Source organism: Hemicordylus capensis, chromosome 13 (assembly GCF_027244095.1).
Source record: "Hemicordylus capensis ecotype Gifberg chromosome 13, rHemCap1.1.pri, whole genome shotgun sequence".
NCBI lineage: Eukaryota > Metazoa > Chordata > Lepidosauria > Squamata > Cordylidae > Hemicordylus > Hemicordylus capensis.
In genome coordinates this window covers 3,151,135-3,175,525 of record NC_069669.1, presented here as the reverse complement: position 1 = coordinate 3,175,525, position 24,391 = coordinate 3,151,135, and the positions used below count along the sequence as shown (strand labels likewise).

At 49.5% G+C, this 24,391-nt stretch overlaps 2 protein-coding genes across 4 annotated transcripts in view; one reads left to right on the top strand and one right to left on the bottom strand.

The window, feature by feature from the left end:
- The window catches only part of FLII (FLII actin remodeling protein), a 31,297-nt gene extending 21,726 nt beyond the window's left edge, over window positions 1–9,571 (top strand). Inside the window, exons 22-31 of the mRNA XM_053276242.1 lie at window positions 395–583; window positions 1,210–1,349; window positions 2,562–2,829; window positions 3,706–3,860; window positions 4,819–4,879; window positions 5,103–5,231; window positions 6,132–6,238; window positions 7,037–7,142; window positions 7,966–8,031; window positions 8,611–9,571. Of these exons, the coding sequence (XP_053132217.1) occupies window positions 395–583; window positions 1,210–1,349; window positions 2,562–2,829; window positions 3,706–3,860; window positions 4,819–4,879; window positions 5,103–5,231; window positions 6,132–6,238; window positions 7,037–7,142; window positions 7,966–8,031; window positions 8,611–8,745 (1,356 nt within the window). The 3' untranslated portion in view covers window positions 8,746–9,571. The remainder of the gene's footprint in view (window positions 1–394; window positions 584–1,209; window positions 1,350–2,561; window positions 2,830–3,705; window positions 3,861–4,818; window positions 4,880–5,102; window positions 5,232–6,131; window positions 6,239–7,036; window positions 7,143–7,965; window positions 8,032–8,610) is intronic.
- A 979-nt stretch (window positions 9,572–10,550) lies between these two features.
- LLGL1 (LLGL scribble cell polarity complex component 1) overlaps window positions 10,551–24,391 on the bottom strand; it is a 58,492-nt gene continuing 44,651 nt past the window's right edge. For 2 of the 3 annotated variants that reach the window (XM_053276584.1, XM_053276582.1), the window contains exons 15-23: window positions 23,925–24,078; window positions 22,581–22,734; window positions 20,543–20,826; window positions 18,895–19,159; window positions 17,231–17,345; window positions 15,859–15,953; window positions 15,312–15,435; window positions 14,323–14,402; window positions 10,551–13,861 (exon numbers count right to left, since the gene is read on the bottom strand). In XM_053276584.1, the coding sequence (XP_053132559.1) occupies window positions 14,324–14,402; window positions 15,312–15,435; window positions 15,859–15,953; window positions 17,231–17,345; window positions 18,895–19,159; window positions 20,543–20,826; window positions 22,581–22,734; window positions 23,925–24,078 (1,270 nt within the window). In that variant the 3' untranslated portion in view covers window positions 10,551–13,861; window position 14,323. The remainder of the gene's footprint in view (window positions 13,862–14,322; window positions 14,403–15,311; window positions 15,436–15,858; window positions 15,954–17,230; window positions 17,346–18,894; window positions 19,160–20,542; window positions 20,827–22,580; window positions 22,735–23,924; window positions 24,079–24,391) is intronic. The other variant, XM_053276583.1, reaches the window with a different exon arrangement.

Here is a 24,391-nt window from a genome sequence, read left to right as displayed (position 1 = left end):
TGGTGCTGTTTGTTTTTATATTTATATACCGCCCTTTGTCCTAAGACCTCAGGGCAGTTAATGACAAGACAAAAACAATGCAATGAAAACATAAAAGCAGAACGCTGCAGCTAAATATTTAAAAAAGAGAATGGGGCAGCTCCTTGCCTAAAAGCCCGGGATCAAAAGGGCAGGTCTCTGCTGCCTGGAGCTGAGGACATCTCTGAGTGGGTTATCCTTCCCACGTGCTCCCAGGCAGGACTAATTGAAGCCAGGCGAACCTCATTGGGGAGGCTGTTCCATAAACAGGGTGCCACCACTGAAAAGGCCCTCTCCCTAGTAGGCACCCACCTTAATGAACCGGCTCTTAATTGGCTGTCATTTCTGAGTGTGGATGACTTTCTCTCCCCGGCAGGTCTTCAAGTCCAAGTTCAAGAACTGGGACGATGTGCTGAAGGTGGACTACACCCGCAATGCAGAGTCAGTCCAGCAGACAGGTGGCCTCTCGGGCAAAGTGCAGAAAGACGCTGAGAAAAGGGACCAGATGAAGGCGGACCTGACGGCCCTTTTCCTGCCCCGCCAACCTCCCATGCCGCTGACTGAGGTATACTGTGGTGGAGGGGGTGTCGAAACAGACATTCCTCTCGGGACTTCTCCAGTGTGACCCAGCATCATATATGGACCTAGAATTTTTTCTATGCACATCTTTGCACTTAAAACCCAGCACATTTGCTCTCAGAAAAGCTGGATTCTGCAACCTGTAGAAATGTATGCAAATCTAGGCATGTATTTGCATATTCTGCATAACTTCTGTTGGTCATGGGTAGGGTTAAAGAGCTCTTTGGGGTGCTGAAGACCTTTCCCCCTGTCAGATGGGAATCCTGATTGATCCCTCCTCCACTCTCTGAGACCACGACATAACAGCCCTTTCACCCGTAATCTGATGGACTAGAAACTTCTCAGATTTGCTTTAAGACAGGTCTTGGTATCCTGAATTCTGCTCCATTTATACATTTGTCCCTGTGTAGTGCAGCTCTGGTCTGCACCATCCATCATGTTTCTTAATGGCTGGATTCTAATTTCTTGCAAACCCTAAATTTCCCTACAGGTCTTTAAAAATAATAATAAAAAGACCTAAAATTGAGGGAGCCAGAAAACATGCCCTTTCCACCCACACCCGTCCCTCTCATCCCCTCGGTAACTTGTCCATCTGTATCTTTTGGGCGACAGGCAGAGCAGCTTATGGAAGAATGGAATGAAGACCTGGACGGCATGGAAGGCTTCGTCCTGGAGAGCAAGAAGTTCACCCGCCTGCCTGAGGAGGAATTTGGGCATTTCCACACCCAGGATTGCTATGTCTTCCTCTGCCGGTAGGAACGTCGGAATCTGCCTTATGCTGAGTCAGACCATTGGTCCATCTAGCTCAGTACAAGAGAACCTCCTTACTCATAGAACCACGGTTTGCGATTCTGCGTACCCATGGGGTATCGAATAGACACCCGTTTCCAGTATCCACTGATACGAATAGGTTAAAACCTACGCATTGGTGGTTCCTAGAGGGCTGGAAGTGACCATGGAGGTCATTTCTGGCCGCCATTTTGTCTGGAGGAACCCAGGAGGAGCCATTTTGTGGCTTGTTTCTTGGAAAAAAATCAGACTTCACCCATAATTTTTCACAGTTTGCGGGGCATTTCGTCCTGTCTTATTTCACATAAGTGGATGCTCTTCGACTGAGCAAAAATACTCTACTATTAGAAGAGTGCAACTAAGATGCCCTCTCCTATGGAGGTGTTCTTCCTTGTATTGAAGGTGCACTTGCATACAAGGCCAGGTGGCAACATTTGTGAGTAAGGGAAGATGTGGTAGAGGTTTATAGAATTATTCACGATGTGGAGAGAGTGGAGAGAGATTATTCTCCCTCTCTTGCAACATTAGAACCAGGGGCCATCCCACGAAACTGATTTCCAGGAAATCTGGGACCGACAAAAATGAAGTACTCCCCTGCTCACAGTAATACTTAATCTGTGAAACTCTCCACCACATTATGTGGTGATGGCCACCAGCTTGGATGGCTTTAAGTAGGGCTTAAGATTAATGGAAGTCAGGTCTATCAATAGCTACTAGTCTTAATGGCTATAAGGCTGGCTCCATATTCAGAGGCAGGATGCCTCTGAATACCAGTTGCAGGGGAGTAACGGCAGGAGATGGGGCACGCCTTCATCACCTAGTGTGTGGGCTTCCCAGAGGCATCCGATCGGCCACTGTGTGAAACAGGATGCTGGACTAGATAGGCCTTAGGCCTGATCCAGCAAAGTTATGCTTATATTACCGGTCAGTTGAACGAACCCTGTTTTGACCATCAGTCAAAACAGCCCTAATCTGAAATAGTTTGAACTCTTGGGTTGCCACAGCCTAACCACCTCTTGATTTTTGTAAGCCAAATCTTAAACTTTTTAACGTAACTTTTTACATTGCTGCTTTTCACCTGAGACCATTGCTGGCACCTCGTGGGGTTTCCGAGTCCGTGTCTGACCCTTCTGGGAGGGGTTGCATGCTGACCGTCTGTGCTTTTGCCCTGAAAGATACTGGGTGCCCATGGAGTGCGAGGAAGATGAGGAGAAGAAGAAGAAGAAGAGTGGAGCCAAGGGGGCTGACCAGGAGGTGGGGCAGGAGGACGACCAAGAAGACGAGGAGGAGGAGGAGGAGGAGGAAGAGGAGAAGCAGCCCGAGGAAGACTTCCAGTGTGTCGTGTATTTCTGGCAGGGCCGGGAGGCCTCCAACATGGGTTGGCTGACCTTCACCTTCAGCCTCCAGAAGAAATTTGAGAGTCTGTTTCCCGGCAAGCTGGAGGTGAGTCAATGAGGGGCGTATGTACCTCGGGCCTTCTCAAGCCTAGCGAGGAGGGCTGGTCTGATCTGGTTGTCAAGTGTGCCATTGAGTTGATGTCGACTCCTGGTGCCCACAGAGCCCTGTGGGGTAGAATACAGGAAGGGTTGACCATTGCCTCCTCCCATGCAGTATGAGATGATGCCTTTCAGCATCTTCCTTTATCGCTGCTGCCGGTGGGGATTCGAACCGGAAACCTCTGGCTAGTCAAGTCATTTCCCCGCTGCACATTGTGGTAGCAAGCATGAATTGTCCTCTTTGCTAAGCCAGGTCCACTCTGGTTTGCATTTGAATGGGAGACTTTATGTGAGCACTGTAAGATATTCCCTTTAGAGGATGGGGCTGCTCTGGGAAGAGCACCTGCATGATTGCATGCAGAAGGTTCCAGGTTCCCTTCCTGGCAGCATCTCCGAAACAGGGCTGGGAGAGACTCCAGCTTGCAACCTTGGAGAAGCCGCTGCCAGTCTGTGTAGACAGTACTGAGCTAGATGGACCAAGAGTCCATCTAGCATAAGTCAGCTTCCTAGCTTCCCTATGTCCCTACGTGGTGTTGGACTACAACTCCCTTCATCCCCTGCCTCCAGCCCCGGATGATGGAAGTTGTAGTCCAACATCATGTAGGGACCCAAGCTCGAGAAGCCCTGAGGTAGAGATTGCCGCTTTGTGTTTGAGCGTACTCCAAGGCCAGATTGGCCTTCCAAAAATGATGCATAATCTTTTGCAAAATAATGCAATTTTAAAATGCATATGCTGCTACAAGATACAAATGGCCGGTATGGACCTAGCTTTCCTTTAACCTAAGCTGGGGCTTCGAACCCTTGTTGTTGTTGGTTGTTTCAGGTTGTGCGCATGACGCAGCAACAGGAGAATCCCAAGTTCCTCTCCCACTTCAAGAGGAAATTCATCATCCACAAGGGCAAAAGGAAGTCCAAGGAAAACGACCTCCAGCCTAGCCTCTACCACATCCGCACCAACGGCAGCGCCCTCTGCACCCGGTAAGGGGCTCTCTCCAAGCTCCTTGGGGGTGGGGGGCTTAGTCTCTCTTGCCCAGAGGGGTTTTCAGGCTGAGCCCGGGTTCATCAGGGGTTTAGACTTCACCTGCTAACTGAGAGAAGACACTGATCCAAAACACCTTCTAAAGTGGTGATCCTCTTGTATTTAGCAGGGGGAGAGCAACTGGCCCTATCCAACCCCATCACAGCATCCCTCCAGGGCCTGTTGCTGGTGTCTGCCTGTGGTTTATTTTCAGATTGTGAGCCCTTTGGGGACAGGGAGCCATTTTTATTTATTTATATCAATGTAAACCACTTTTGGGAACTTCTATTGAAAAGCGGTATATAATATTTGTATTTGTGCAAAGCAGATACTCTGCCACCTTATGGACCCTGTATGAGAAATGGCTTAGCTAATTTGCGGGGTGAGGGTTCTTCAGCATTTTGATGATCCTCTCTTGGCTTTCGATTTCTTCACCCCATGCAAGTGTGTTGTGTGGCAGACGTTGCTTTCACCTTCTCAGGCATTCCCCTCAGGGGATGGAGCCGCTCTGGGAAGAGCAGAAGGTTCCCTCCCTGGCAGCATCTCCAGGATACGGCTGAAAGAGATTCCAGCCTGCAACCTTGGAGAAGCTGCTGCCAGTCTGTGTAGACCACACTGAGCTAGATGGACCAAGGGTCTGACTCAGTATATGGCAGCTTCCTGTGTTTGTTGTGGTGAATCAGTGTTCTCTCTATTTTTTTTTCCTCATCTGTGTGAGGAATGAATTTTGTTCTGGGCAGCAGTATCAAGATGCTGTGCATGCACATGCATTCAGAGTGGGGCCTTCCCCATTCAGTCTGAACGGGATTTAAAATTAACTGAACGGACATCAAAAAATGTGTGTGTGTGCACAAATGCCCACCTCTTAGAGGGAACACTGAGTGATGTTGCTGTCTCTTTCTCTCTCTCCCCTTTCAGGTGCATCCAGATCAGCACAGACTCTGGTCTTCTCAACTCAGAGTTCTGCTTCATTTTGAAGGTAATGAATCTGTGTGCGCCTCTGTTATGGAATTGGATGCATCCATTTGAAAGGCAAAGTAAAAGCCGTTTAACTTAACCCTGGAATTTGCAGCCCAGACAGTCCTGGGTACCTTCTGCAGAGGTTTTTGGTGGTCCTTGTCAACCCTGCGCTCTCCCTTTTTGAAAACTGTACTTCGATCTGGTCCTCTGAGGGCCCTGATCTCTTCTCCTTTCGTTTCCAGGTCCCCTTTGAAAGCACAGATAACCAGGGCATTGTCTATACCTGGGTGGGGCGGGCTGCGGACCCTGATGAGGCTAAGTTGGCAGAGGACATCATGAACCACATGTTTGACGACTCTTACAGCAAGCAGGTGAGGTGGGGAGCACAGCCAGAGAGCTTTGGGCAGATGGGGGGAGGAAGATGGGCAGGAAGCTTATGTGGCTGGCAGTGGCCTGTTAAGCTTCAAAGTACTAAGAGTTGGACTTGGGAGTCCCAGTAAGATCCTTGGACCTTCTTGAATTGAAGACTTGTTAAAGGAGGGGGGCTTAATTGAATTGTTGGTGAGGCCCTAAGAAGTATTACATTAACTATTGAAGATACTGGAGAATGATGTTAATATTGGCCCTTCTTAAAAAATTAATGAATCAGTAAGGTACAGCCCTCCCCAGGTCACCACTGTGGACATTGTTGGATGTCTATGCTTTATGATTTCACCATATTTTGTCAGCTTTGCTTTGAAGGTATTATTGCATTTGAACTATAATTGTGTGCCTGTCTTCATATATCAAATGTTTGTATAGTTTGTTGGATCTTTGATGGTTTTGTGGATCATAGGTCCTGGTACACTTAGTTTCTGGCTTGTATTGGCATCTACCTGCCTTCAATGCAACCTGCTGGTTTTGCCTTAGCAGAGACAGAGATTTAACTCCATGTTCTCCAGCCCTGGGCTTCTCCAACTTGGGTCCCCAAGTTCTCGGACTACAACTCCCAAGGGCCTACAACTCTGAATGTTAAATTTTTAAATGGCTGTTTTTAATAGTTTTTCTTGCGCTTTTGTTTTTGTAAACTGCCTAGAGCCCTTGGAGTCAGGGGTTACTTAAATTAAACAAATAATAATAATTGTTGGACTCCAACTGCCAAGAGCCTTCAGCCACAGTGGCTGGGGCGATAGGATGTAGCCCAACATCATCTGGGGAGCAAAGGCTGAGGGATCTCCCACTCACACCTCACCTGCCCCGCATTACAGATGTTCTGCCTTGCTTGGTTCTAGGTGATAAACGAGGGGGAGGAACCCGAGAACTTCTTTTGGGTCGGCATCGGAGTTCAGAAGCCATACGATGGAGATGCTGACTACATGAAATATTCTCGCCTCTTCAGGTGAGAGCTGCTCTTCTGTCAGTATCCTCTTCTTCTTCTTCCTCTCTCCCCCAACCAACAGAGAGGGCAGTGTGGTTATCACCAAAAAAGTTGGCTTTTTTGTTCTGTTTGAATTATGCAAGTGAACATCAGAAGCTGCTATATACAGAGTCAGAACCTGGGTCCATCTAGCTCAGGATTGTCTACACAGACTGGCAGCGGCTTCTCTGAGGTTGGAGGTAGGAATCTATCTCAACCCTATCTGGAGATGCTGGAGGGAACATGGAATCCTCTGCTCTTCCCAGAGCGGCTCCATCCCTTAAGGGGAAGATCTTCCCGTGCTCCCACATGTAGTCTCCTATTAATATGCAATCAGGGCAGACCCTGCTTAGCAAACAAGACAATTCGTGCTTGCTACCACTCCTAAATCTTCAGGTTGCTTCAAATGCACCAATACAAAAATAAAAATCCTGAGAGATTTGGGAGCTGTACTCACTGATGTTTCCTTCAAGAATGACTTGTGCATGGAGGTCGGGTCAGATGCCACCCTCTTAGCATGGTCTAAAAAAGGATGACGGAATGTGTGTAAAATCTGGTTGAGACTTCACTCTCAAAAGCCTGGCTTCATGTGTCTGTTTCTCCAAAGAGCCAGATGCCATATATGTTTGTGGGATGGGTGTGTGTGTGTGTGTGTGTCTAGATAAAGATATATAGTTAAAGTTGTGCTGTTGAGTCAGTGTCAACTTCTGCCACGCACAGAACCCTGTGGTTTTCTTTGGCCATTGACTGATGAAGGCGATTCTGCCTCTGTCTCCTCAGGTGCTCCAACGAGAAAGGCTATTTTGCTGTGTCAGAAAAGTGCTCTGACTTCTGCCAGGATGACTTGGCGGATGACGACATCATGTTGCTGGACAATGGGCAGGAGGTGAGTTCTTGACAGCGGGGAGAGGGAGAGACCGCATGGGGACCCAGATTCATCAGAGAATGGAGGAGGCCTTGGAGCTGCACTTGGTGCCCTCTTTTTTGCTCATAGAAGCAGAAGGTGGGGGTGGCAGTTTTCCTCTCCTCCCAATTCCCGTCCTTTCTGCCTCGACGATTCACGCACTGCTGCCCTTTTTCAGCCTGCCATCAAAGCTGCTAATAGGCTCTGTCTCAAAATGGCAGCTTTTTCCTGTAAGAAAAATTTTCCGTTCCCCACGCCGCCCCCCCCCCCACCCCCGGAAACAATATGTATATATTTGTTTTACATCCTTGCATTCTTGTGAGTTCAGTTGCTGTTTGGGCCCTTGAGAACCCATGTGTTAAAAAGCCTGTGTGTGAGACGGTGGGGTGGGGTGCCTATGTGTGTGTAGGGGAGATGAGGCCTTTAGGTCTAGGCTCCAAAATTTCCTAGGTGTGCCTCTGTGGGGCAGGGCCCCCAAGCCCTAGATCTCATCAGCCCCCACCCTCCTCCAGAAAGGAAATGCAGCCAAGCGGGTACCTGCACAGAGCAGTGGGGAGAGGACTCCCAGCCTCACCTGGACCTCTGCTGCTTCCACCTTCAGAGGTGCTGAATTATAATATTAAGACTTTGGAAAACATATGTAATTATTCTTGGGGAGTGGGTATGATTGAGTTTAATTATTAAAAATGGGGCTGGGGACCAGGGCCCAGATCTAAAAAGCACCAAGCAGGACCACTGATTAGAGCAAAAATTGTAAGATTTAAAGCAGCTACTTCTAAACCTCTCGATTTTTACTTGCTTTCAGGTGTACATGTGGGTAGGAACACAGACCAGCCAGGTGGAGATCAAGCTGAGTCTCAAGGCCTGCCAGGTAAAGATAATCTGGAAGCTACAATTACCCAGAATCTTCCCTGGGCAAACCATCTCATATAGGTTTGTTTGGAACAGACAGGACCCTGTCTGGGACTCCAGAGAGTTATTTAACTGCCCGTGTAGCTCAGCCTTCTTCCATGGACCCCGGGTGTTATGCATGGTTCTTACCTCTCCCTTGATCCTAACAATCCCCCTGTGGAGTAGGTTTGGCTGAGATTATGCAAGCACACACGGTGGCAAGGTGGTGGTGGAGTGCCCAGAAGGCCTGGAGTTCCCGGCTCCAAAATTACTTGGGGTCAGTAGGGATTAGAACCTCCCCTGTTTGGGGGCACACAATTGTCTCTTTAGCTCAGGGGCTCCCAGTCTTGGGTCCTCCAGATGTTGAACTACACCTCCCATCATGCCTAGCTACAGTGGCCTTGGATGATGGGAGTTGTAGTCAACATCTGGGCTGCTACGGCTGGGAGCCCCTGTCTTAGCTAGTTGCCACAAGTGCCTGGTGCTCTCTATGCTTGAGGAAGATATTTCCAGTAGGCCTCCCAGCACCCCTGAGCTTTCCCCATTCTCGCTGTCCTAGGTGTACCTTCAGCACATGCGCTCCAAAGAAACGGCACGTCCTCGGAAACTCCGCCTGGTCCGGAAAGGTAATGAGCCGCCAGCCTTCACCCGCTGCTTCCACGCCTGGAGCGCTTTCCGGAAACCTCTAGTGTAACCCAGTTGGCACCGCTTGACGGCATCATGAGCAGGACTCCCGGAATGAATGGACTTGCTCTTCTCCCAGCAGCCAAGCCGGGGTTGTCCCTTAGACAGCCACACCTTTCTCAAAGCAACAGATTGGTCAATGTATAACTGGAAGAGGTGGAGCTAGCATTGGCTCCTCCCTTCTTAAAGGGGACAGCTGCAGTCTCCCTCCCTTCCTCCAGCAAAAAGCCAAATATCCCTCCTTGCACTGTGCTCTCCTTTTGTAAAAGGAGATAAGTCTGCATCTCTGTTCTCAGAAATGTTAGAATTGGACTCGTCCCGTAGTCCAAAGGTCGTAGAATTGCAGTATACAGTTCTTTTCCCACTTGCAGCTGACTTTTTAAACTTCTTTTTTTTAAAAAAGCACACCACTCAGCTTCTATGCAGCACCTGAGCGCACAGCATGCTGGGAGCAGAAATGACCGGTCCCGTGTTCAGCTAGCAAACTTCCCATAGCAGTTGCACTGTTCTTCACAAAATAAGTTTCTCTTCCTGTATTTAAATCCACTTTTGGGTAGGAAGCTTGTTTACTTAGGGGTGCAATAAAGTGATGGGAAACACATTTTCTTAACTTTAAAACAATAAAGCTCAGTTCATTTGCTGTTAGTCCTCAGGGAGGGGAAATGGATTCTTTGCTGTATAAGATTTTATAAGGGCTATATAACCTTGCCTTCTGGTACATTATTCCTGGCAGCAGTATGGGGGAAACAACTGTACCTTCCTAACATGGGTTGCGGCATTTGATTTTACACAGGCTGAGGGCAGCTTTATATCTATTAAATGACTTTTAGTCTCAAGCCATGCTTTGCGGTTCATCATTTTTACATAATTACTAGGGAAGTTACTAATAAAGCTAGTGGGAGATAATGATTGGTGACAGAACCCCTTTACTAGCCAGCCACAATATGTGGGGGCACTCCTGCCTCTGACAACCCCCACATGTGCAATTCATGTGTCTGTGCGGTCGTATTTCTAGATGCCTGCCAAAACCTGTTGGCTTTCCCCCCACAAAGGCTCCTGCCTATAGACTACAAGCAAGAATACTTTCTCCCCCTTTTATAGGTCTATAATGAATAGAGTTGGCTTCTTAAGATACACACCTCTGCAGTATTTGAGTATCATAACTTTAACTGTTCCAGTAAGCACAGCCGTAGGGGCTGGACTTCTGTTTCCTAAATACCATATTTACCCCAATCTAAGATGAGGTCCCCCCCAGGTATTTCCTTAAGGGGTGGAGGGAGGCTCATCTTAAATCCAGAGTCCTTTTTCTTTGGGATAAATACAATATAGGTAGTATTCTGAATTATTTGGAATAGAATACTTCTATTTGGGCCCAATCAGGGTCAGGACTGAGGCGTGTTAGAAGGGTTTATTCCTTCGTGGAGCCGGAAACAGGAATCCCCCTACCAGAGTTCCAATTTTTTAAAAATCTGTGTGTGGGATGAGTTTTGTTCTGGGCGGCAACATCAAGGCAGTGTGTGCACATGCGCATTCAGAGTGGGGCCTTCCTGATTCAGCCTGAGCAGGATCTAAAATTTATTGAACTGACATTAGACCACTGTGGCTGTGATGATGGAAGTTGTATTCCAACAGCAGCTGGAAGGCAAAAGTTGTACAGCCTTGCTTTAGGAGGAGGAGAAAGGGTAGGAGTTACTAATTTTAGGGGAGTCTCTCCATTCTCCAAGGAGAGGAGCAGTTATTGCTTGTGAGCCATAGTCCCAGAGTTCTGCAAATTCCCCACACGCACCCCGCCCCCAGATAAGACAATGACATGAATTTAAGATATTAAATGCTTTATTTTTTTCATTATTAAAAACCAGTATTAATAACTAAGCAATGCTAAATCCATCAGCTTGACCAAAACCCCAACGGAGGGTTCATTCTACCAAGGAAACTAACCCACCCTTCCCTCCACAATTAAATCTGCTCCCCTAAAAAAAAAAAAATTAAGACACACAATGGCACGTTTCGACTATGGGATGCCTCTCCCCTCAGCCACACGTGTGTGTGCGCGCAAGCGCGCGCACACACACATACACACAGCGCAGGCATTTACACACACACACATACAGGCGGGGGGAAGGGGGAGATGGGAATCAAACCGTACCAAAATATTCTTACAAATAATTTCTTGTGAAGTCATCACCAGAGGCAAAAGTCAGGCAGGAAGGGGAAGTACCCCCCCCCCCACCCAGCAAACTAGAAAGCCTGCAGAGCAACACAAGCGACGATGGAGTCCATGCGGCATACAATTCTTGCTCTGGTCTGTACCTGTCAGAGAGCTGGTCAGCACACTTCCCAGCTCTCTACTTCTCCCCCTCCCACTAATCCTCAAAGCAACCTTCCTCTCATTTTGGCACAAAGCGGTCAGCAGGAGGGACCAAGGCAAGAAGCCCTTGCTCATAAAAAGGGGAGCAAAGATTTTCGCCACCTTGCAAAGAGCAAGGCCTGGAGCTTCTCTCCTGCCAGTGCCGAGGATGTCCCCAGGGCCATCACTTGTAGCACCTGCAGAGAGGAGGCAGCGGCCAGTGGCAACATTTGGACAGAAGAAATGGAAAAGGGAACAGAAAAAAGCACACCAGAGAGGGTGCCCAATTGCAGGCTGGCCCCACTTGTACGCCGAATGCGGAGGAAATCACCCAAGTTGCAAAATGCACAAGGAGCAGGTGGCTCTCCAAGGCAAAAAAAGTTCAGGCCACTGGCCATGTGCATGGCCACAGGAAGTACAACTGGGCACATCAAAGTAACATCAGAAGCTGCCCTTGCAAGCCCCAAAGTGGGCTGGGGAAAGCGAGGAAGAAAAATTGGCCACATTTCAACAGAAAGAAGATGACGACGTCATCCACACAATCAAAAACTATTCTACTCGACTTCAGGAGCTGTGTGTGCTGCCAATTTTCAGCAGTGTGGAAGCAAGGTAAGAGGAAAACCTGGGTAGAAGTGACTGTGTGGATGCAAAGTAGGAGGAAAAGCTACCCAGGTTTTCCTCCTCCCTTGCTTCCACACAATCACTTCTACCCAGGTTTCCCTCTTATCTTGCTTCCACGCAGCCGGAAACTGGAAGAGCACACAGCTTCCGAACCCGGGTAGAACACCGTTTTTGATGGTGTAAATTACCTCAATGTCTTCCGACCTACAAGATTCCACAGTCCTTAACTGGCTGCTTCAGGTTTGTGGGAAGCAGTTTCAAGTTCTCAATTAAACCACTGAGATCAAGGCCCCTGAAGTAACTTTGCAGATGTGATAATGAGCATCTAAATTTGGGACCGATCGTAAGAAACAGGTGGGGGAAACTGAGTTACAGCCAACATTACAAGTCTATTGGACTGATGACCGAGATCTGCTGAGGGGACTAATAGAGTGCAGTGGAGGAGGAGAGATGGACGTTGAAGGCCTAAAAAAAAATAAAATTAAAAACCCTAGAACTACGTAGCTGCTTGTGCTCAACCTCTTCGCCTCAGGCATCATAGCATGATAGCACTGCAACTCCCTAGCACAGATAAGAGTTCAAGGGTGCCAGACCGGGGTATTTGTGCAGGTGACATGTTGAGTGGACTATCTGAGCAAACAGAAAAGAGAAGGCCAGTCTCTGCTTCCTAGACCCACGTGAGTTTCCTCTCTCCAGCTGAGAATAAAGTAAGGAACTGAACATGAAAAACTGGACTCAGGTTGTTCAGTTGGGGTGGGGGCGGCATACAAGGCCCACAGCAGAGGTTCCCAACCTGTCCTCCTTCCGATGTCGCCGAACTACAACTCCCATCATCCCCAGCCACAAGGGATTGCAGCTGGGGATGATGGGAATCGTAGCTCAGCAACATCTGGAGGACAACAGGTTGGGAATCCCCTGGTCTTCAGAAGGACAATGGTTGCTTGTAAGACAGGAAGCCCCATTCCCAAAGACCTTGTATCCCTCCTGATTTTCATGTCGGAGTCCTTGGAAGGAGTGACTGCTTATTCACCTCCTACCATCCCACATCAAGTCCTCCTAAAAAATTCACAGTTGGCCAAAAAGTGAAGGACCAAGCAATGACCAACCAAGGGGGATGTGGTAAGTTAGCTTGTACTTTTCTCATGAGCTGTCATGAGGAGTAGAGGAATCATTGGAGCAATCTGGGCATCTGGTTAGAACCTTTGCCACGTGGAGAGAAATTTGATGCTGTTTTGCTTATGGAAATCTCCCAGGGCTTTGGTCTCCCCTCCTGTGCCTCAAAACCTACCACTGAAAGAGACACCCACTTTCTTCAGAGCCCGTCACGCTACTTCAAGAACATCCATCAGCTCAGTCAGCCAAGAAGGATCCAAAGCATTCAAGGCTCCCCACCAGTATCAAAAAACCTCAAGCAAGCTCCTCTCCCCAAGCCAGGCCTGAACCCCAAGGAGTTCCCACTGGTGACACATGAGCAGAAGCTGCTGATCACCTGATGGGGATCATCAGGCCAATTCTCTCTGTCAGCCAGGTGACATGGAAGTGACCAGAGGTGGGATGGGGGAGAAAAAGGTGTTTTAAGCTGTTAGAAAGGAAGGAGGCGAAATCTGCAAGTATGTAAACATTTCCACAAGAGAGCAATTGGCAGCCAGCAAAATGAGAGAATCTGCCAGCCAATTCCCGGTTACGGGGAGTTGTCTGTTGTACCAGGCAGCGAAAGAAGGTGAGGAAAGTCATTCACGGTATATATAAAAAAGCCCCTTTCCCCCAAAGTTTGATGCTGATCCTCAGCCGAGAGAGGTTTGCTCAGTGGGATTTCATCATTCCCCCCTCCCTCCCGCCACACACACCGCGTGTGTCAGTTTTTGCTTTAAAAAGGTTAAGAGTTTCAGTGTGTGTGCACAACGGAAGAGTTGAGATGACTTGGTCCTATAGCTGATGGCACATTTCTGTTTTTAACCTGAAGAGGAGATACCAGGGAGAGCCAGTATGAGGTCCTGCTTGCTTGCTTCCATGCCAGGTGTTAGAAAAACATTTGTAAAGTGGGGCGGGGCATCGAAGATGGTCTCTGGAAAGGAGGAGGAGAAATTTGGCCAACAGTCAAGTCTTTTGTCTGCAAGGTCCAACTGCCGCAACGGGCCGACTGGACAGGACGTGGTCTCTGCAGAAGGAACAGATGGGTTTCCTTTCAGATGTTAATAACACATATATAGTATTGAGCCATACAGAAGACCCACCCTGGCTTGCATATGAAAGGGATACTACAGGTGAGCACTGTAAGATATCCCCCTTAGGGGATAGAGCCCTGCTCTGCGAAGAGCATCTGCCTGCTTGCATGAAGAAGATTCCAAGTTCCCTCCCTGGTAGCATCTCCAGACAAGGCTGAGAGAGACTCCCGCCTGCAACGTTAGAGAAGCCGCTGCCAGTCTGTGTAGACAATACCGAGATAGATGGGCCAAAGGTCTGACTCGGTATATGGCAGCTTCTTATGTTCCGATGTTGGTCAGATTTCTCAGACCTAAATTTGAAAGTAACTTCCATGGCCTTAAACCTTAGATATGTCATTCAGGTTTGTTTGTTTCAAAGACTGAATAAATAAAAACAACACTTTTCAGGCTTTACCTCATTTAATCAGGATCCCCGGGGTCTGTGCCTCATCGTCATTCATGTTCCTCAGGTTTCTCTCTGTTTCCTCGGAGGGCCTGTAATGGATAATACCACAAGAATGGCCTTGTTGGACTCAGACCAGAAATCCCTCCAGCTCAGTGTCCTGTCCCCAACGTAGTGGTCAGCCAGATAACCCGAGAATGATGGAGATGGCCAATCCCTGTTCATCCCCACCATTTGGTAACCAGAGATATACTGCAGATGAACATGGAAGGTCTATTCACGGACCCATCACCCATGAATTTGCCTTTAAAAGAAGATCTCTAAACTATCAGCTGTCACAGGAATGATGTTTGCTCCTTGTCGACTCCATGAGTTCAGGGCAATGAACCATCTCATCAAAGTATATGCATTCATTTTCAGAATAAATTGAACAGATCTAAATGGGACACAGTTGTATTAATTTCCATTCATTTCTAAACAAATGTCCCACAGAACAAGAGGACTAATGCAACAAATGAAGGTTTCTGCTTTTCGGAATCTATTTCGTTTCTGTTGTTTTGAACTGAAAACAAATAGTGGAATATTTTTTAATCAATGGCTCTGGACCAGAGCTCTAGCAAGCAGCCACCTCCTCCTGGTAATCATTTTGTTTTATCATGTAACTCGTGATGGAACAGTATTGTGGACCATTGTCGGTAGCCATTTTTTTTTTAATCGCCTCATGGTGATGCTACATCATGAGTTATATGAGCGAACAAAATGGCAGCCAGGAGGTGGAAACTATGCTCTGGAACTCCAGTCAGGAGTGGATAGAGCGACTGCATTTTTGATAAAAACAATGCCAAAAATATAACAGAGAGAGGAAAATACACCAAGAAAAGCTGGAACAAAAAAAAAAGAAAATAAAAAATGATGAATAAAATTTTATTTGCACACTCCTAATCTCATCCATCGTCATGCCATGAAATTTTAAAGAGGTAGATCAATGGAGAGACACTCACGCCAAGTAGTCCTTCACTTCCTCAGCAGTGATGTCTCCAGTGGTATCCAAAGGGGTGTCGATGCTGTTATTGGGAGAGTCAACTGGAGTGGGAGAGAAGGACGCCTGCAACTCGTCGGGAGATCCTGGGTGGATTTGGAGGTGGTGGTACATAAGAAAATTTAAATAAATAAATAATTTGGAAAGAGGCATAATCAGGATGTCAACAGCAGATTTTCTGTCCTCTAGGTATTATTAAGAATATTTATACACCGCTTTTCAACAAAAGGTTCTGAAAACAGTTCTCAAATAGCAAAAGAAAGGAGATTCCCCCCTCCCAAATAGGCTCACAAGAAACCCAAGGGAAACACCAGCAATAGCTAACAAGAGTAGGGTTGCCATAGTCAAGATCTTCAAATCCAGGCACCCTAATCTGCATATCATGCAAATAATTGAAGGCAAGGGAAATGAAGGGAAGTGAAGGCAAGTGAAAGGCAGGGGGTGGCTCAACAGAACTGCTTGGACATTATCTCGGCTAGAAGGTAGTTCAGGAAGAAGCGTTTCCTTACGATCATTGCTTGCAAGGGAATGGTTGGCCTCCGATCCTTGCAGGACGTGTGTTCCGTTGGCCTGGCTGACTTTTGGTGTTGCTGCAAAATTGTTCCTGAAAGAACCAGCAGAATTGTTCTAATTCGCCCACCTCCTGCACCAGTCAAGACAGAAATATACATCCTAGCAGCCAGCAAGACCCATGCTAGTCGGCAGCTGTATCACAGCATCATTACTCCAGTTATTCAGCTCACAGGACTGTTGCTTCTGTTAAATTAGAAATAGCAGTTGCAGGAGGGCCAGTCCTAATCCAGGGCTGCTGAGTGGGTGACAGGGAGCTCTAGTCCTTCCCTGCCCCACAAGATGTGGTGACAGCCAACAGCCTGGATGGCTTTCAGAGGGGTTTAGATAAACTCATGGAGGACAGGGCTAACAGTGGCTACTAGTCTGGGGGCCACAGGCCACCTCCATCCTCAAAGGCACGATGCCTCTCAATATCAGTTGCAATAGAAGAGAGGGCATGCACAGACCTCTTGCCTGTGGGCTTCCCAGAGGCATCTGGTGGGATATTGTGTGAAACAAGATGCTGGACTAGATGGGCCTTGGGCCTGATCCAGCAGAGCTTTTCTCATGTTCTTATATTCTTAATCCTAATTCAAATCCTGCCCTCAAAATCCATCCCCCATGGTCACGACTATTTGCCCTCAACTGGCACATCTTTATAGTCTAAGCAACAAGCAAGGAAGTCCCGATAGGAGACATTTCTCCTCCCCATCCAAGACCCCCCAAGATGACAATTTGGGATCAGGTCCATATAGGCAGGGCCGACGAGGGGGTGGTGGTGGGAGCCAGTATTGGGGGCCGGCAGGCCAGAAGGGGGCCCGGGACCCGACTATGTTGCATACGTTTTTGTCTTGCCACCACCCCGCACCTGCCTCACCATTGCCACGAGGCCGAACCGCCAATATTTAAAATAATTCTAGCTGCCATGTGCGTGGCCGTGTGTGTGCGTGTGTGTGTGCATCAAACACACACACCCCATGTCACTCAATTCAAACTGAGCATCGCTCGATTCAAACTGTGCAGGTGCACTAGAGGACCGCACAGTTCTCAAGGGCCGCTGGGCCGGTCCTGCTTCACCCGCCACCACAGGGGGGTGCTCAGCTCACCCCCCCCCCACCCCGGCTGTGCACATGGCGGCTAGAATTGATTTAAAGATCTAAAGGCCTTGCAGTGGCGGCAGCGGCAGGGGGGCCCTCGCGGCGGGGGCCCGAAAACAACTTTTCACCAGGGCCCGGACCCACTCGCGGCGGCCATGCATGGGTCGTCAAAAATGAAGCTGGGTCCCATCAAGCCCGGAAGGGATGGCGACCGCAGAGGGGCTGCCCTTACCCAAGGCAGGTGGCGTCGTGGACGCGGCTCGTGTCCAGCAAACACAGCGGCTCCGTGATGTTCCTGGTGCTCAAGGAGAAGCGCTCAAACTCTGATGGAGAGATCAGATAGAAGCCTGCAAGGGGAAAAAGAGGGCCCACTGGTTGTTGCTTTTTTTAAAAAAATCCACAATTACAGCTGACAGCAGGCAGAGGGTCTACTATTTTTAAAAAAGGCTGCCAGACCCCCTCTCCACATATCTGTGCCACTTCCCCAGCAGATTCCAAGCCCCTCCTGCCACAACCCGCTGAAAGAATCTCAGCCCAGGCTCCAAAGAGGAGACCAGCTATGCAGTCAACCTCCTGCGATCCACACTCGGGATCCGTGTGCGGAAAGTGCTTCGCGGGGGGGCATCTTGTTGCAAAGATTACAAGCACCCTGTAAGGCAGGCCAGTATCAGCCCCATTGTTGGGAGGTGAGGGGCGAGGAGAGACCAGGACTAGCCCCAGAGATGGCCAGGCCCGTCCAAGGGCACACACCTCCTGACAACGTCCAGTGTGGATGTGTCGGGTTGTGCACCAGCCATGTCGGTAGTCCACAAGCCCAGCAAGCCCTGTCACTGCAAGGCAGGCTTAAAGAGAGGGCGACGGGACCCACGGCTCTCGCAAGGCCTTGCTGTTGGTCCAAAAATCCATCCCCTCTGCCTCTATGGGACTCTGAGGCCGCTGGGGACAAGATGAAACAACATAGGAAGCTGCCTTCTACCAAGTCAGACCGCTGGGCTATCTAGCTCACTACTGTCTACACCAGGTACACCAGGCCAGCTCAACTACTCCCCCCCGCCCCGCGATGTTCTTGGACTACAACTCCCATCATCCCCAGCCACAGTGACCAATAGCCAGTGATTATGGGAGGTGTGGGCCAACATCTGCCGGAGGGCCGAAGTTGAGCAGCCCTGGTCTAGACAGACTGGCAGCGGCTTCTCCAAGGTTACGTGCAGGAATCTGTCTCAACCCTACCTGGAGATGCTGCCAGGGAAGGAACTTGGGACTTTCTGCATGCAGATTATGCATGCAGAAAGTTATGCATAGACAGGTATGCAGATGCTCTTTCCAGAGCGGCCCCATCCCCCAAGAAGAATATCTGACAGTGCTCACACATGCAGTCTCCCATTCAAATGCAAACCAGGGTGGACCCTGCTTAGCAAAGAAACAAACAAACAACAACAACAAATATTTACATACCGCTTTTCAACCAAAGTTTCCAAAGCAGTTTACATAGAGAAATTAATTAAATGGCTCCCTGTCCCCAAAGGGTTCACAATCTAAAAAGAAACATCAGACAGACCAGCAACAGACACTGGAGGGATGCTGTGCTGGGGATGGAGAGGGCCGGTTACTCTCCCCCTGCTCAATCAAGAGAATCACCACTTTTAAAAAAGTGCCTCTTTGCCCAGTTAGCAAAAAGGGCAATTCATGCTTGCTCCCACAAGACCAGCTCTTTGCCCATATTTAGTGCTTACAAGAAGGGAACACACAGATAACCTGGTTGCCCACGAGCCCGGAACCCCTTTGCCCATCCTGTCTTGGCTCCAGGGAGTGGAATCTGGGAGGGAGCAGCTTGCTTAAGGGAAGCCAATGGCAGAAGCGCCATTTGGATTGGGGAGAGTCCTAATTTGAGCTCACCTTGCCCATGTTTGGTGAACACACACGAGGCAATTCCGCTGATGTCCTCCTTCCGGACGCAGTCGTAATGGACTTGCGGCCGCAGACCCGGCACCGTGAAGATGTGGATGTCCCCCAAGTTGGTCAGGCAGGCCAGGCAGTTCTCTGTGTAGTCCTCGCAAGCCACGCTGGCAAAGTTGACCAGGGCCACCTTCCGTACCCGGCAGCCTTCGTGGGCTGTCAGCTTGAACTTGGTTTTGGCACTGACTTTGGGCAATGTGAAAACCTGGAGGCAGAGCACGGGGGTGAAGAGCAAAGCCAGGGCAAGCTTAGCTTTTAACCCTGGGGTAGCTGTGTCCACCTACCACCACCACCACCACCCCCAATTTTCCGTAAGGGGCAGCAGACCACCAATATCAGCTTGGCTCCCTGGGAACAGCAGCCACAAAGAAATGGAACGTCGCATCGTTTTAGGAGGTTCTGGTTCTAAATTGCACGAGCTGCTTTGCAGGGGCTTCAAGGTGAGAAGCGGCACGCAAAAAATGTTGAATAGAAAATAAAGGCATGAGAAGGATGCCACAAAGTCACATGGTCAGGTCTGGCTAGGTCGCGAAGCCAATTCGGAGGGAGGACAGCTGTTCTTGTTCACAGCCTCACTCCTGAAATAAACAATTGCTACAGTTTTTACAGGCTGCAGAAGTTCTCATGACTTCATTTCAGCCCCTTCATAGGAACACAAGAACAGCCCTCCCGAATCCGGCCCAAGAAGGCCCATCTAGTCCAGCATCCTGTTTCCCACATTGGCCCACCAGATGCCTCTGGGAAGCCCACAGGCAAGAGGTGAGGGCATTCCTTCTCTCTTGCTGTTGCTCACCTGCAACTGGCATTTAGAGGTACCCTGTCTCTGAGGCTGGAGGTGGCCTATAGTCACCCGACTAGTAGCCATTGATAGACCTGTCCTCCATGAATTTGTCTAAGCCCCTTTAAAATCATCCAAGCTAGTCACTACATTCCGTGGAAGAGAATTCCATAGATTAATTATGCACTGTGTGGAAAAGTGCTTCACAGGAACATAGGAAGCTGCCTTCTACCGAGTCAGACCCTTGGTCCATCTAGCTCAGTATTGTCTACACAGACTGGCAGCGGCTTCTCCAAAGTTACAGGCAGGAGTCTCTCTTAGCCATCTCAGGAGTTGCTGGGGAGGGAACTTGGAGCCTTCTGCATGCAAACAGCAGGTGCTCTTCCCAGAGTGGCTCTATCCCCCAAGGAGAATATCTTGCAGTGCTCACACATGTAGGTCTCCCATTCATACGCAAACCAGGGTGGACCCTGCTGAGCAAAGAGGGCAATTCATGCTTGCTACCACAAGAGCACTTGGTCCTAAATTTCCTGGCCTTCAGTTTCTAGTGCTGTGAGTGGGGGAGAAAAAAATCCCTGTCCACTCTCTGTACTGCATGCATGATTTTATAAACCTCTATCATGTCTCCCCGTAGTTTTCTCTTTTCCAAACTGAAGATCCCCAGATGCTGTAGCCGTGCCTCGTAAGGAAGGTGCTCCAGGCCCCTGAGCATCTTGGCTGCCCTCTTCGGCACCTCTTCCAGTTCTACAACACTCAACACACACTCCACACCACATCCCTCCACAAGCTTCCTTCCCCTGCCAGAATTACCTTGAACTGTTCCTCCGAGGCTATGAGCACCGCATGGCTGCCCTGCATATCGGGGGCTTTGGCCAGGTCCCGTGAGACCTCGTAGGGTTCGGGCAGAGGGTTCCCCCGGCCATCGAGGACGGCGATGGACACCACGGGCGCCCGGTGCATGAGCTGGATCTCCTTGCCCAAAACGGCTTCCACGGAGCGCTCGGAAAACTTCTCCTGCGAAGGGACCTCCAAGGCGTAGGCGAATACGGAGCCAGAGTTGGTGCCAGCCCACATGGTGGGCCCGTGATGTGCAGCTGTGGGACAATGTGGGGAGAAAAGCCGCTGTGAGAAGCTTTCGAGGGGTGCCATTCTAAGTCCCAAAGGGTCAGACGCATTTGGCAAGTCCATCACGCTGGGCAAAGTTGAAGGAAAGAGAAGAAAAAGAGGAAGACCAGCAGCAAGGTGGAATGACTCGATTACGACCGTGATGCATGCACCACTGAGAGACCTTAATTCCAAGTTGAATACAGAACATCCTGGAGAGAATCTATCCATGTGGTTGCTAAGAGTCAACACCGACTTGACAGCACTCAATCAATCAATCAGTCAAGTCTCTCCCGACCCTACCTGGAGATGCTGCCAGGGAGTGAACCTGGGACCTTCAGCATGCACAGAAGATGCTCTCCCACGGAGGCAGGGCCCCAGCCCAAACAAAGGAAGCCGCCCTAGACTGAGCCAGAACAATGGTCCATCTAGCTCAATATTGTCTGCACTCACTGGAAGCAGCTCTCCAAGGTTTCATTCAGGCAGGAGTCTCTGCCAGCCCTACCCGGAGATGCTGCCAACCAAGGAGTGAGCCTGCGATCTTCTGCATGCAGACAGATGCTCTACCACTGAGCTAAGGCCTCAGCTTCTAAGACGGGGCGCACAACTCAAATGCCCAGTAGGCTGGAACTAACCATGACTTGGTATGTGGAAGCCGAGGTCCATTTCCAAGCACATTAATTACTACATTAAAAATAATGAAGGCAGTTTGAGCTACGGATCGATCCCCCTCCTGGTTAAGTGACTCACAATTTTTGACCAAGGATATTGCCCGAAAATAGACTTTATCGACGCCGAGCCAGTGAGGCACTGGAGTGCAAGCCAGCCCCAAATAAATGCCCTCTGGTCTCCCTAAATCACTGTCACTTCCAGGCTGCAGTCCTAGGCAAGCTTCCTAGGAAGCCTCACTGGGTACACTGTGGGTGTATTCAGTGTTCCCTCTAAGGCGTGTGTGTGTACGTGCTCTCACATTTTTTGATGTCCACTCAGTTAATTTTAGATCCCGCTCAGGTCGAATCAGGAAGGCCCCATTCTGAATGCACGTGCACACACACTGCCTTGATACTGCCGCGCAGAACAAAACTCATTCCACACACAGGTGAAAAAAATGAGAGACAACACTGGATGTATTTCCGAGTAAACATCAGCTCTGTAAGGCAGTTTCCAGCTCCTATGATGCTGTAGGATATTCTTCTCTGGGGGCCCTTTAAAAAAAAAAAAGGCCCTGTGGGCTGGATCCTGCCCCGGGGCCTTATGTTGTGCATGCAGTCCTGCAAACTAAGTTGAACTCTGCTTAGCAAAGGCGATAATTCAGGCTGGCTACTGCAAGACCAGCTCTCCTCCCCACGGTCTTCCTTGCTCTTTCTGCTAAATGGAAAAGCCCCAGAGCTGTGGCATGGACCTACTACGCAACATCAGGAGTTAAGAGTGCCAAAAACTGCCACCGAACCTCCTCTGCTGCGGAAACCGCCCCCCTCCCAGTGCCCCACTTCCATCAACCCCCAAATTCCACAGAGTCGCATTGCTGCTTGCAGATGCCCACCCTGGGCTGCAAACCTTCTCCCCTCCCTAGCAGCGGGCTTGAAGTGAAAAGTAAAAGGAAGAACAGCTTTCAGCAGCTTTCAGAAGGACCCAAAAGAGCTGCCTTGCAGGGACACAAAGTGACATACCTCCTCTAAATCCCACCCCCCTCCACACACCCCTACCTCATTTGCAAACATACAATCCTCCCCCCCATCTTTACCATCTCGGAGGAAAGTATCCGCGAAGTAGAGGCAGCGCACGACTCCCGAGAGCGAATCGTCCGCCGATCGGGGCTCGATCCGCCGCTGCACGGGGGTCATCTCTACCTCATGGGGGCCCGGCTGCTCAGCCAGCTGGGCATTTGCTTCTTGCACCTGGGGAGAAAAGCAGACCGCGTTCAAGATACGGCCACCCCCAAATGCTGGATCCATATTTCTAGAGACACCCAGCCTTGACAGGATAATCTTCAAGATTCTCCAAAATCCACTCCATAAGATTACCAGGCACAGCGAGTCTCCAACTTGCAAACAGGTTGCATTCCAAAAGTTTGTCAGCTGGATGGATAATGCGGAACACACTTACTTCCAATAAGAGATGGCCTGTTTGTACGTGTGGGTCGGCATTTGTAAACTGGGAACTTCATTAATTTAATAGGTTACGGAGCTTTGTCTGTAAGTACAGGTCGTTCAAGCTGGGTGTTTGTAAACGAGGGAGTGCCTGTACGCAGGAACATCAAGTCTGCTGCCTTACATCAAGTCCATTACATTTGTCCATCTATCACAGCGTGGTGTAGTGGTTAGAGTGCTGGACTAGGACCAGGGAGACCCGAGTTCAAATCCCCATTCAGCCATGATACTTGCTGGGTGACTCTGCGCCAGTCGCTTCTCTCTCAGCCTAACCTACTTCACAGGGTTGTTGTGAGGAGAAAGCTACGTGTGTAGTACACCGCTCTGGGCTCCTTGGAGGAAGAGCGGGATATAAAATGTGTTTTTAAAAAAATAAAAGTATTGTCTACACAGACTGGCAGCAGCTTCTCCAAGGTTGCAGGCAGGAGTTTCTCTCAGCCCGATCTTCGAGATGCTGCCAGGGAGGGAACTTGGGACCTTCTGCATACAAGCATGCAGGTGCTCTTCTCATACCTAAGGGGAAGATCTTACAGTGCTCACACACGTGGTCTCCCATTCAAATGCAAACCAAGGTGGGCCCTGCTTAGCAAAAGGGTCAACTCATGCTTGTTCTCACAAGACCAGCTCTCCTCTCCTACACCTGCAGGGCAATTAACGTTATTTATAGACTGATTTTCAATAAACACTCAACAAACATTCATCTGTTCTGAATTCGGAATCAGGGCTCTTTTACACGCAAGGGCTCTGGGCTACGGCCCCGTTCCAGAAGCAGCCACTAGCACCAGGAATCCCCCAAAGAGTGGGGAGTCCGGTAAACGACAACCAGTGTGTGAAGTGTACACTCCAACTCTCCAAGTGCTTACCACCTCATCAGGACTCAAACCCACAACCTGGGCGCCACCTGGAAACCGAAGCCTGCAAGCACCTAGTCGGCTCACCTTGCTGGAGGGGCTGCTGGCATTGACCCGCTTCTTGCCGGACACCCTGCTCTTGCGGATCCTGCGGAAGGACTGGCGCAGGGACTTCTTCAAGGACTTCACGCGGGAGAGGGGCCCCTCCATGGCCAGCGAGTCATTCGGGTGCAACGTACACCTGCAACACCGCCACGCCACAATCAGGACTCCGCAGAGCTAGGACGGGCAGCCTCTGGATTCGGGCTCTGCTGCCCCCCTTGTGGCAAGCACACTTGAAAGCATCTCCAGGGTGACTGTTCTCATAGGGCTCCAGGGAGACGCCGCCCACCCAGCCCCTCCACCGGTCTCCTCTGGTCTTCTGGGAAGACTTAACTTGAAACTTAAGCATCGAGATCAGACTTAACCAGAGATGTAAAAGCTTCCAGATCAGACTTCTCCCACCAGCTGATCCCCAACCGTAAGAACATAAGAACAGCCCTGCTGGATCAGGC